General features: G+C 30.5%; 1 protein-coding gene across 12 annotated transcripts in view; it reads right to left on the bottom strand.

Moving 5' to 3' along the window:
* The window catches only part of LOC127714149 (probable phosphorylase b kinase regulatory subunit alpha), a 79,379-nt gene that overhangs the window by 36,405 nt on the left and 29,224 nt on the right, over nt 1-13,750 (bottom strand). For 10 of the 12 annotated variants that reach the window (XM_052220150.1, XM_052220148.1, XM_052220152.1 and 7 more), the window contains exons 17-18: nt 2,818-2,893; nt 2,141-2,223 (exon numbers count right to left, since the gene is read on the bottom strand). In XM_052220150.1, the coding sequence (XP_052076110.1) occupies nt 2,141-2,223; nt 2,818-2,893 (159 nt within the window). Of the gene's footprint in view, nt 1-2,140; nt 2,224-2,817; nt 2,894-10,231; nt 10,377-12,819; nt 12,965-13,750 lie in introns of all 12 variants that reach the window. The other 2 variants (XM_052220151.1, XM_052220149.1) reach the window with 2 other exon arrangements.

The raw sequence follows: 13,750 nt of genomic DNA, 5'->3' as shown, positions 1-13,750 counted from the left end.
CATTCAAGAATATATATGGTTTAGGGGTGGGGATCTCAACCGTTTACAAGTTTTCAAAAAGAAGGGGGTGGGGTTTACCACCGTGGACTTCCATTAAATTTGATTTGATTTGTTTTATTGTCCCATACAAGAATATATATGGTTTAGGGGTGGGGATCTCAACCGTTTACAAGTTTTCAAAAAGAAGGGGTTGGGATTTACCCCCGTGGACTTCATCTATATTTCATTTGATTTGATATATTGTCCCATACAAGAATATATATGGTTTTTGGGTGGGGATCTTGACCGTTTACAAGCTATCAAAAAGAAGGGGGTGGGGGTTACCCCAATGGACTTCCCCTATATTACATTTGATTTGTTTTATTGTCCCATACAAGAATATATATGGTTTAGGGGTGGGGGATCTCAACCGTTTACAAGTTCTTCAACAGGAAAAAGGTGGGGGTGACCCCAGGGGACTCGACTTTTATTTCATTTGATTTGTTTTATTGTAATATACAAGAAGAAAAATGGTTTCAGGGTGGGGATCTTGACTGTTTACAAGTTTTCAAAAAAAGGGGGTGGGGGTTACCCAAGGGGACATCCCCTAAATTTCATTTTATTTGTTTTATTGTCCCAAAAAAGATTATATATGGTTTAGGGGTGGGGATCTCAACCGTTTACAAGCTTTCAAAAAGAGGGGGTGGGGTTTACCCTCGTGGACTTCCCCTAAATTTGATTTGATTTGTTTTATTGTCAAATACAAGAATAAATATGGTTTAGGGGTGGGTATCTCAACCGTTTACAATTTCTCAAACAGAAGGGGGTGGGGGGTTACCACAATGGACTTCCCCTATATTTCATTTGATTTCTTTTATTGTCCATACAAAAATATATATGGTTCAGGGGTGGGGATCTCGACCGTTTACAAGTTCTCAAACAGACACGCTGGGGGTGACCCCAGGGGACTCACCTTTTATTTCATTTGATTTGTAACATACAAGAATATATATGGTTTCAGGGTGGGGAGCTTGCACATTTACAAGTTTTCAAAAAAAGGAGGGTAGGTGTGAACCCGAGAACTATCCCAATATTTCATTTGATTTGTTTTATTGTCCCATACAAGAATATATATGGTTTAGGAGTAGGGATCTTGACCGTTTACAAGATAAAAGCACATTATCAAACTGAAGGGGGGGTAGGGGTAAGAATATATATGATTAACGGACACTTAATTATCTACAAAATGTCTAATACTGAACAGTAAATTCCAAAACTTCATTTATACAGTCCTACTAGTAAGTTTCAAACTTTATATATACAGTCCTAAAGATCTTATCAGAAAACAGAAAATTTTCAGATAAATCTGTCACTCCAATGATTATCATATGCTAAAATATTTCCAAGATCTAATTAATATTGAAAATAAATCATTATCATATGCTAAAATATTTCTAATATCTAATTGAACAGAACTATGGTTGTTTAACATAGTTCTCTAACATAATTAATAATGTAATAATCTTCAAAATGTCTCATGATATAGCTTATAATCATTACCACTTAGGAAATAGATAATTTTAAAATAAATCTGTCACTCCAATTTTTATTCTGAGATAAGACAAATCATAACATGATAACAAGAGTAAAATATTTAAAAATTCTACTTTTGGATATTAAAAATGGCGATAACTCACAAAGGAGATATACTAAAATCTTGAAAATTGAACTAGACCTTCATTAAGTCCCAGGAAACAACATATTTAAATTTTAAAAAAATTTGTTAAAGCGTTTTCATGTTATTGTGCTGACAGTGTTTGGCAGCTGCCCATAGATCAGCCCAGTCGCCCGCCGTACATCACCATTTTAATAACCGATATTTCCTTCTAAAATCCGGTTAAAAATGATCTTCTAAATAGATGAAAATACATGTAAACTAAAAAAAAACTGCATGTGTTTAAGTTTTGCTCATTTTTTGTAAACTGTACAGTGACCTGTAGTTATCTACATCCTTGTCCTAGTATTTTGTATGTGTTTTTGGATTCTTCTTTTATTGAAGTGTTTCTCACATATTCTTTTATTTATAATAATCATATAAAGAATTAATAAGTATATTTTTAGCAACTAACTATACATGTTATCTTTAATATAATAAACAAACCTTGGGGAGAATCATCAGGCAAAAAACTCAGCTTGGTTACACAAGAGGTTGTTAAAAAATCTCTTAGTTTCCCCATGTGTACCCTGAAATTATTGTATGTAAAATAAAGGCATAAGCTGTTTTTTAACATACAGCAAAATCTAATATTTGGTTTATGTACAATGTACAAATTATCCAGGTTCTGATTTAAACTGCGAGAGAAGTTAGGGCAAACCATGTATCCTATACACAGACACACACACACACAACAATATGCATCCTGTCAGAACATCCAAGGAGTTTAATTAGAATTAAAAAACTGTAGTTTTACTTCTATATTTGTCTCTAACCACCTTACCAAAGGCATCCTATTTATGCAAGCGATAAATCCTCAGCAGGATGTTCACCAAACAAAATATTAACTTAGTTTCTATTCACACGCACACTGTCTTTTATTAATGCTTTTTACTTATATCAAAGAAGTATCATGTATGATAACTAAAGGGGAAATTAATTTCAAAACAGAATATATCATAAACATGTATAAGATACTGGATGGGATTTACAGAATAGAGAATAATGGGCAATGAATAGACAATAAAAGGCAAAAAAAAAAAAGAATGGTGAAAAATGGCCTAAAATTAAAGAATATAGAAATACAGACCCCCTCCAGACCCTCACATTTAGTGAACAAATACCTTGTTCCAGCTATATAACCACTTTGTAATTTCTTTATTGTAGCTACTAAGGCAGTTGGCAGGTTCTGGCAGGAATCTGAAATTCACAGATAATAATTATAATTGTATGTCTAAAACCAAAGCTATCAAAGTGCATAAGAAAAGAAATGGTAAAATTGCTTCTGCCTTTTAAATACTAGTTTAATTGTTATATGAAGTTTTCTTATGATGTTATAAAAGGTCAACAATTTTAACAAATGTTCTTAAAATATCAATATTGTTCTTTTTCTCTCCAAATTCTACAACCTTGTCTTTAACAGAAATATATTTTCTATTCATTAAACAAAATCAAATTTCTTCAAAAACACCAGCTTCCATTTCATGTTTATAACATTTTCATACTGTTCTGTAATAGATATGATAGTTTTAACTTCCCTCTCATTGAAATAATAGTAAGAATTGTATTGTGTTTCTTTAAATGTTATGAAATCTTTAAGCTTAATATTTGAATAACCAGGTTGTGAATTTCTTAATTAAAGTTTCTTCTATAAATATGGAACAAGATATCTTAATAAAATAAACATATTTGCAAGTTTCCTGTTAAAACATAAAAGAGGAAATACTGTTTTTTAAGATAAAAGTGCATTTCTTTAATATTCTGAATCTATATTCATCTGTATAATATTGCTATTTGATGTAGAATTACTAAGAATACATGTTTGTATACAATTAATACAGCAAGAATACAATTTCCTCACTATATGTAATTCACACATTAAGTAAATGAAAAATAAAATTCAGTTTCAGTTCTCCAATTTTTATATTTAACAGAAAACTGACAACAAATGCTAGCTAAGATGCTGACACAAAGCACTACTAGACAAAAAATAAGCTTGACATTCACAATACAATCATGCAAAAATAAGTAGTTTTATATCAATGTTGTTCTGTTCCACTTAAAATAGTGGAATTATTAATCAGCAAGTCAGTAAAAAGATATATGCAGTTACAATTGTTTGATTTTTTGCAGAATGTTAAAAAAAGCAAAAAGTGGTGCGACAAAATAAGGCAATTCTTCCTAGCATCATTTTCCAAAAATAATTAACTTATCTTAACATTTTTTTCTTCCTTCAACAAGATACACATATGCTTCATTTGCTCTAAATATCACCAATCAATTTCATGCTGATAAAAAATTCTCTGGCTCAGAATCTTTCAACTTGTCATAGATAAATATTCCTTGGTTTTCTAAGCAATGTGCAGAGTAATTTAATTAAATCGTTTAAACTTTAACTTTTTCAATTGTCAACAATAATTAAACTATAGTTTGCAATATTTCTAATAAGACCACCTCCGCGTGCAAGATTTTCTCGCTGCGTTGAAGACCCATTGGTGGTCTTCGGCTGTTATCTGCTCTTTGGTCGGGTTGTTGGTTCTTTGACATATTCACCATTTCCATTCTCAATTTTACCATTGAAGTTCAAATGATACAAAATTCTGAACAACAACAAAAAAACTGCATGATAGGTAAAAGGTCATGTTAGATTAACTAACAGTGTTCTATAAACTTCTCATTTATATACACATTTGAAATGCTAGTTCTGATCTACAGCTAAAGGAAAAATCCTTATATGGAACCCTTGTTGGTCTCCATAATTTTAAGATAGCTTTATTTTACAACGGATACCTGTTTATAATGCAGAGATTGATTAAGTTACTATGAAAATATAGGATTTTTAAAGTCACAGCACCGAAGGCTTGTCCACGTAGCCTATGGTAATGTTGAAAAAAATATTTTGTAACTGTTCTCTAATTGTTTCCTAAAATTGCCACCAAGGCTGGAAATAATATACTCTATGTATTAATATCTGTGTTTTCTCCTCTCCAAAAGTTCAAATAGTTGTGAAAAATGCCAATTAAAGCCATTTTCAACAAATTTTAGGGAATTCCTCAGTTTCAATGGTTCATTTTCTTTCAGGATCTTTATTTTTTTTTGACATATTTTTGATGATTAGGACATTTGCCTGAGTGGTTTTTTTCTTCACAATCAAATGATATTGACAGAAAAGTAAAAAAAAAAATTCTCCAATTTTTATGCTATTTTCACATTTCTCAATCGGTGTGAGAAAAATATTTCTCATCTCTATCATCTCTAGAGAAAAAATTTTTCTCAGCAAATGATTGGTCGAAATTCAATTATGACGTCAAATTTTCTTGATTTCTTTTGAATTTCCTATTGTGACGTCATGAAAAAAGGTGACTATACCTGATGACGTCATATATAAAGAACACAATTTTCTGCAAATCTTTGAAAAGAAAGGATAACTTTGTTTAGATATCATCTAAAAATCTTTGGAGAAACAGATTCAAACACTATATCTCGTGTATTACGATATTTCTCCACTCTCAGCAGTTAAATCTTAAATATTTAAAAACCTTGGCAAGCCTCTCATTTCAAATATAAAAATTTAACTGTCTCGAGTGGAGAAATATTGTTACACAGTTGATACAGTGGTGGAATCTATATTTCTCATATTGTAATACATGTAATGTGAAGTAAAATTATCAAATAAACACTATATCAATGAATTTCAAGATATAACAGAGTTACTTCCATTTGATTTTTATGTTTCATGCTTTCTATGTTTTCACTACCACCATATACTGAACCTTTAAATCAATTTAGGTATTTTTAAACAGGCGTATACCCAGTGTTGAAATTAAACAAAAGAAATGGCACTCTTTGTTAGAGAAGGTAAAAAAGGCCAAATAGGTATATTTGAATTGTTTACATCTGTTTCTATGGGCTTTAAAAGTTTAATGAAGGTGCATAATTTAGGATTTTATGCATCTTACATACATGTTTTTACTTAAATTATAGAATGGAGCTTTGAGAAATTTGTAAACTTTTAAATTATAGACACATTTTTATAAAACAGTCGATTGTGGTCGATGCAAATGCATGTGGATCTTTTTTTGGGAAAAATTGTAAAAATGGGCAATAATTTCACAGAAAAGAGAAGGTCAAGTACACTTTTTTGTGTTCAGGCGTGTTTGAGTTGACTTTTCTGTCTTGAAAATGTATAAGCAAAAATATTTGATACATCATCTTGCTTCAGATTCTATTATTTTTATATATATAGGCTACAGGTTGATTTAATAACATTTAAAATTCACAGTACTAAAAAATGAAATATATGGGTCAAGTGAAATACCTTTCTAATGAGTCATAACAACAGAGTAGGTGTGTTTGAATAACAAATATTTACTAAAAGTACTTGACAACAGATGTTACAACTGGATCTTAAAAATGCATAACTTCAAAAAAACTTTATTTTTTTGTGTGTGTTATCTAGGGTTATTAGTCTTCAACCTCTGAAAATTTTTAGTCTGCCCTTCCACGTAATATTTAATTAGAATTTTTCAAAATGTTTTTGAACTTTCCAAAATTCCCCCTGACAACATATCAGACAATAGTTTTAAAGTTGACTAAATGCAGAAAAGTACATTGAATGATGCTCAATAGCTAGTAGATACATGTGTCTTTAAAATACAACTGGCATATAAGGATCGTAATGGTGCCATGTGGATAAATATATCGGTTTTCAAGAGCTAAATTGGAAGTGTGTCATCCTTACAATGGCTTCCATTTTTACGATTTGAAAAATTAGCTGTCGTAATGGGGAGATAATTCTGAAGAAGTAGAATCCTGACTGTAAAGGATTAACACACTAGTTAAATGTTTTGTTTTCTGGAATTCAAATCAAATAAAAACACTGGCTTTGATGGATGGATAGAAAGCATTTGAGAACGTCAATCAAAAATTTCCCCTTCTGTTATTTCTAATTTTCTCTCAATATCTGATATTCCATATTCATCTCCATTCATGATAACATTTAAATCACTTCACGTTTGATTTAGTAAACATGAAAAAATGTGACAGTATATGGTAATATGTTGTGAAATTTATCTAAAACCCTCTATACTTCAAACAGACTGTTAGATGAAATCAATGCATTCTTGTTACCCAGAGTCACTAAGTACAGAGATTTGCAAAAAGTAATTAGATACTAACCTTTTCAATATATTATATCTTTATATGCAAGTATATCTTTATTTAAATTATCATTTTTTTCTGAATTTAATGCCAATTTTAAGGGTACATTTCAATAAAGAAAAAGTAAATATTCAGTAAAAAAACATTTGGAAAAGACATCCAAAAAGAAGATAAAAACACAGAGATCAACAGTTCAATTTTGAACTTCAAATATGCATCCTTATACCATGATACAAATTAATACTATAAAAGTTACAATGTAGGCTTTTAATGTTTTGTCAAATGTCAAAAAGGATGGACATTTGTTCCATATGATTGAGGACCTCAGTGGCAGATTGGTCTGAATATTACATCTACAGTGATCACTAGCTTGTCAGTCTGCTGCTATGATATAGCCATGTGTTCTGAAAGTGTCCCTAAGCACCCAAAAATTAACCAATCAATAAAAGTGACCTGTTTCATACTGGGAACTGTCACATTGAAGTTAAAAAGGAACCTGAAATAATCACTTAAAGCATGACCAATTTTTCAATGTACATACCACCATGCTTTAAACTAGAAACTGACCTACCCAGTTTGTTCAATGTGACCTTGACATACTCACTTTGTTTAATGTGACCTGCTTTAAATTAGAAATTGACTTACTCACTCTGTTAAATGTGACCTTGACCTACTCACTTTGTTCAATGTAACCTGCTTAAAATTAGAAATTGGGCTACACACTCTGTTAAATGTGACCTTGACCTTCTCACTTTGTTTAATGTGGTCTGCTTAAAATTAGAAATTGGGCTACTCACTCTTATCAATGTGACCTTTCCATAGTCACTTTGTTCAAAGTGACCTGCTTTACATTAGAATTTGATCTACACACTCTGTTTTATGTGAACTACTTTAAATCAGAAATTGACCAACTCACTTAGTTCAATGTGACCTGCTTTAAATTAGAAATTGATGTATTCAATTAATCAAAATGACTTGCTTTAAATAAAATAAAACAAGAATGTGTCTAAGGACACAAATGCCACCATCAAGCTTTGCGATTTTCCAAGTTAAAAAGGGGCATAACTCTAGAACGGTAAATGACTCACAACCCAAATTCGAATTCTGTCTGTGTTTTGTGGTTCTAAGAATCTAAGCATTGTGTGTGAATTTTAATTAGGAAAACTTAAGTTAGAATGCAGGAACGATAAAATTTGCAATTTTCCAAGTTATAAAGGGGCACTTTAGAACAATGAGTGACTCACTGGCCAAATTCAAACTCTGCGAGTTTTGGTTCTCAGCATTGTGTACAAGTTTCATAAAATTTGCACGAGGCAAAATTAAATTAGAGTAAAATAAAATTAACCTACTCACTCTGTTACATGTGACTTTGACCTAGTCACTTTGTTGTTGACCTGCTTTAAATTTCAAAATTGATGTATTCACTTTATTCAATGTGACATGGTTTAAATTAGATATTGACCTACCAACTTTGTTTAATGTGACCTGCGTTAAAGAAGAAACAGTTGATATCAACTTTCACTTGAGAAGCAGCCCAAATGACCTTTTCTCAACACCAATAATGACCTTAGAGTAAACAAACACTGCCGTGCAAGCTTGAAAAGTTGACCTAAAATACAAACTTAAAATATATTCTTACATGAACACTACCTCTCCAAAACAATCACTCAGGTGTGAAATACTGGTCAGGTTGACCTTCTTCAAATTAGGGGCACAGAATATAAATAAACAAATGAGGATTCAAATTTGGAGGCTTACATTTCTTAAACATAGACATGAACAGGTATTTACACCACGAGTCTCCCAACAGTTCACCTAGCTTTGATGAAGCAAATTAAATATGATTCCATTATATAATATATAGTGTCTAAATACTTTTGCACATCTCTGTCTACTTAAAACTACACTAGAACTGTATATGACTATTTTTTTTATTTTTATGTATAACTACCATATACCCTATATCAGGTTTTTTTCACATCAGCTTTTTTTTTGCCGTTTAAGTTTTCGATGTGTATAATTTTCACTGAATGGGAAAATGCACGCGAAAAAATCATTGTATTGTATTATTAAAGATGTAAACAACATATTAAACTTGATTGACTGACAGATAATCAATCACAAATAAATATGTGTACTGCAAACTAAAATGCACATAATTCGGAGATCTTTCAATAGTCTTTTAAATTAAATTCATTGTGGCATGGTAAAATAAGAAGGATTTCATTATTTTTGTGCTGGTATAACAGATCATTTAGAAAGCATATATATATCCATTTAAATGTGATTTATCTTAATTTTATTTTTACATTATATTCCAAATGTTTTGGTTTTGACAACAATCAATATATGTTGTTAACATTAATGAACATGTCACTGATTGCTGTGTTGTCAATAGGTATGACATGTAAGATTAACCAATTAATTATTATGAAAACAGAGATCTAAATTAATTTGGCACACTCCTGTGAAATGCCGATCAACACAAAAGACTGATTTTATATATAATGTTATTTCACCTTTGTGTAAACTTGATAAATTACAGTTTTATGTATGACACATCAAACAGCTATAAATCTAGGGTTAGGCAGTGAAATTTACGCTGGGTCAGATTTTTGTGTTTCTGTAGGTGCCCCAAACAAAGCGAAAATTAAGCATGCAAAATATCTTACCAGGTCATAAATAACAATGTGAAAAAATTACAACACAATGTTTTCAATATTTTTAACATTAAGGGATCACATCATATGCCAAATACCTCAATCAACTCTAATGCAGCAAATTTACAAAGGGATATGATGTAAACAAATTAATATATATGTTTGTCTGTCTTTAAAAAAAAATCAAGTTTTAGTCTTGTAGTGGAATTGCCAAATTACGTTTTGGACAATTTTGATACTCATAGGCAATAAGAGACTTTTATCTTGTTGGCCCACTGTTCCTAATTTTTGGTGCTCTTACAAATTTCAAATCTTTTTATACATGTAAAAATATTGGAATGTTTAAACCAAATAACTTCATATTTACTTCTGACATCAGCAAGGAAAATCAGATTACTTGGATATACATTTTTCCACCAATAATTGAGTGAAAACCTAGAAAATTTTACACATAGAGAACTCTGGTTTTACAAGAATGTCAATTATGTTGTTTATTTACTGTGGTTTTATTATTTTCTTGGGATATCAATTTTCATGGATTTTGTGGATATCAGTGAACTGAAATGTAAATGTCCAACTGAGTACAAATTTTTTTATAGGCTTGTAGATTTTGGCAAAACCAGGAAATCAAATATCTACGAATCTACAATGTTCCCTCAATCCACAAAAATTCATACCCATGAAGAAAAAAAATGAATTCACAGTATAGACAACCTACCTAAAACATTATGAGACACTATGAATGTCATGGTAGGCCGTCCCAAACCTTTCCAACTAGATTTCAGAAAAGAAACCTCTGTTCTAATCAAATCCACGATAAATTTTGAATCAAGAGACAGGTAAAACTGTTGTTGGTCCATAAACTACAAAATAGAAAATTTCTCAATTTGTCGATATTGTATTATATAGGTATGAAAAACACATGTGTGCCATGACTGCCATACAATTGAGTCAATCGGTTCTGTTTTGTGGGATTGCTGGTATACAAAACCAAATGGAGAAATAGTTCCATTAGAGCAAATCATTGTTCTGGATATCTCTGAGATATTTAATTGAAATTTAACAATGAGGACAGAATTCTGAATCAATCCATTTTACTCCTTATGATCTGTCAATATAAATCAAGTACCAGTACTCTACAAGGTCAAATATGATGAATGAGTACATATCAGAAACTGAAACACTACACGTGAAATGCAGAGAAATTCATATGAAAGATTTCATTAGCCTATCTTCAGTAGATTCTCTTATTAAAGGTATATGAACTATAGTAGGTAATATTGCCATGGAATTGAAGTTCCTTTATAATATTAGTCCTAATGGAAGAAGTATTACAGTATTTGTTCCTAACAAATTAAAGCGTATAGCATATTTGTTCGAAAAGGAAAAGGTTTTATAGTATTGTTTATAAAAAAGTTTCCAGAGGAGCTTCTGTTAGTAGAAACAAATATACAATAACAATATAAGACTCTGAGCTAAAAAAATGAAAATTCTGAGTGAACAAAATCTATAACTAAATAGTTATGTACAAAGAAGTCATGAAAATTGCAAACTGGGTATTCTCAAGAGAGATAAGAGGATGAAATAGTGATCAGAAATAGGGGATTCAAATGGTAAATGTAATAATTTAGATAGCATAACTGAACTTAAGTCATTAAAGTAAAGTGTGAAATACCAGTCTGTTTTACTATGTTCAAACCTGGTAACTTTTATAAAGCTACTTTTGTGAAAAAAATATAAAAAACTAATTATTTTCAGAACTTACTGGTATGATGATCTCATGTAAAAACATGATTTGATGATAATAGAAATTAAAATAACAATATATTTCCATCATGAAAGTCATGTACCTTTCTTTCAAATCTGCAGAAAGCAAAAGCTAGATAATAATAGCTAAGCATTTCATTTTGTAATGTCATTTGATAATAATGTACATGTGTATTTGATTATATTCTTAATATGATATGTCTATGTTAATGACATTACAATCCAATTTCAAAAACAGAAATAACCTATAGCTTGAGGTTCAAAACTATTTTTAGAAGAGCTACATCAGCTAATTTTTATTCATGTTAAAAATAGTGTTAGTAAGAGAAGCGATGAAAACATTTTTAGTGTTAAAATCATCTGAGAATGTGTAAACTTAAAATAATTCTAATCTGGGAATAAAAAGTGTTTAGTTATTTCTGTCCATTCTCTCAAAAAAGAATATGATAAAGAAATGAAGCATTCACACAATACCTAAATACTAGGCAAACACTGACCTTTTAAAAGGGGAAGTACTGTAAATTCAGAAATTATTACATGCGTTTATTATTGCGATTTTTGAAAAACTGGGAAAAAATGCGAGATTAATTATTGCGATTTCAGGAAAAAGTGAATAGAAATATATGTATTAGATATCAGAATGCGAGTTCTTATTCTTGCGATACTCATACAATCGCATTATTCACATTAATAAAAACCTCGCAATAATTTCTGAATTTACAGTAATATTTATTAAGAACATGAGAACAATAACCTTATTTTTCTTGCATTTTACAATATGAGTGTGCACAGACTGTTCAGCAAAAATAAAAATGTGTGCAGCCTGCACAGCAAATATGAGAATTTGCATATATCCTGCACAGCAAATATGAGAATTTGCATATCGCCTGCACAACAAAATTGAGAATTTGCACTTGAGTAAATTACAGTGCCAAAGTACATATGAACTAAATTTTCAATTTTTGGCAATATATAAAAGAATTTACTTTATTTTGTTTATATCCTCATATCCACCTTTAAATTTGATCAATGACTTAAAATTAAGCAAACCCTTATGATACTGAGGATTATGGGTAATTATATGTTGATCACAAATACATTTTATGTCTGTACCTTTACCTAGGTGTCAGTTTCTGGAACAACAATAAATTTGTAAGCATAATGGAATAATCTGCTAAGCTTAAGCTTAAGTTTGGTGATATAAAAAAATGCATGTTTACTTTTAGAACAAGCAAAAACACAAATCAAAAGGCACAGTGGCATATTAACAGAATTAGTCTATAAATTGTAATATATAATTTTCATGCATTTTAGATTCATCATGTGTAAATCATCTCACTAGGAGCATGTTGTAAAATTAAAATTTACTCTGAGAAATCGTTAAGCTAAAGATTTTTTCTTATACATTTTAGATATAGAAAGCCACCACAATATGTCCATGGTATTCCTACATATTACATCAAAAGATCTAAAATGCTTGAAAATAGAAGGACAAGGTTAATAAATACAAGTAATTAAAATAAATGGGTTACATCAGACCTATAAATACAGAAGATAGATGAACTATAATGGTCGGTCTGCCAAGCATTCGCCAGTTCCTGGATAAGTACTCCATGTCCGTCTCAAACATGTTTACTAACAGATTTATATCAAGGGAAAGATAAAACTGTCTCTGATCAACAAACTGAAATAAAATTTTAATCAATTTGCCTTACATACTGTTTCACATAAACTTTGATAAAATAATTCAAATGTTTTGCAGGCCTGTTAAAACTGGAATGGTTTTGGTTTTTCAGACTCATTTTTTTTAAACATTGTCGTTTAAGCATGAAATAATTAAAAATTTGCATTGCTGCATATCAGAAAACGGCATGGTATCCATTTCTTGAATGGCTGTGCAAATTCATGGATCTATTTTCTGTGAGAAAGTGTTTTTATTAATCATTAATTTTTATTCAGAAATAACAAAATAGTTATGGGAAATAAGCAGTAAAAAAAGTACACACTTGTCTTAAGTAGGTTTATGATAACACACAGAATGTAATAACACAGTCATGTTTCTTTGTATTTATTCAGAGCTGCATACCTGCGTGTTTTGTAATTTAAATTTAAAACAAATCGTCTGATTTTTTTAAAGCATGGGGTACCCAGTATATAATATAGGCATCAATAAGGGCAACCTTACATTACCTGAGACAGATGTGACACAATGAAGCATGGGATGTATTGCACTGCTATAGCACTTAAAAGCCACGAAAAAACAAGAATATATGTCCATAGTACACTATCCCCACCTCACACTTTCACATTTACATGTTCAGTAAACTGAAGACTCTCGGTCAAAACCTCCATAAGGCCTATATCTTAAAAAGTTCACATAATAATAATCATCTGTACTAAGTTTCAAGTTGATATGACCAAAAGACTTCATGATAAACTATCTTAAACCAAAACTTCAACCAAATACATG

Source organism: Mytilus californianus, unplaced genomic scaffold (assembly GCF_021869535.1).
Source record: "Mytilus californianus isolate M0D057914Y unplaced genomic scaffold, xbMytCali1.0.p SCAF_9, whole genome shotgun sequence".
Taxonomy (NCBI): Eukaryota; Metazoa; Mollusca; class Bivalvia; order Mytilida; family Mytilidae; genus Mytilus; species Mytilus californianus.
This window is presented reverse-complemented; position numbering and strand designations above follow the sequence as displayed.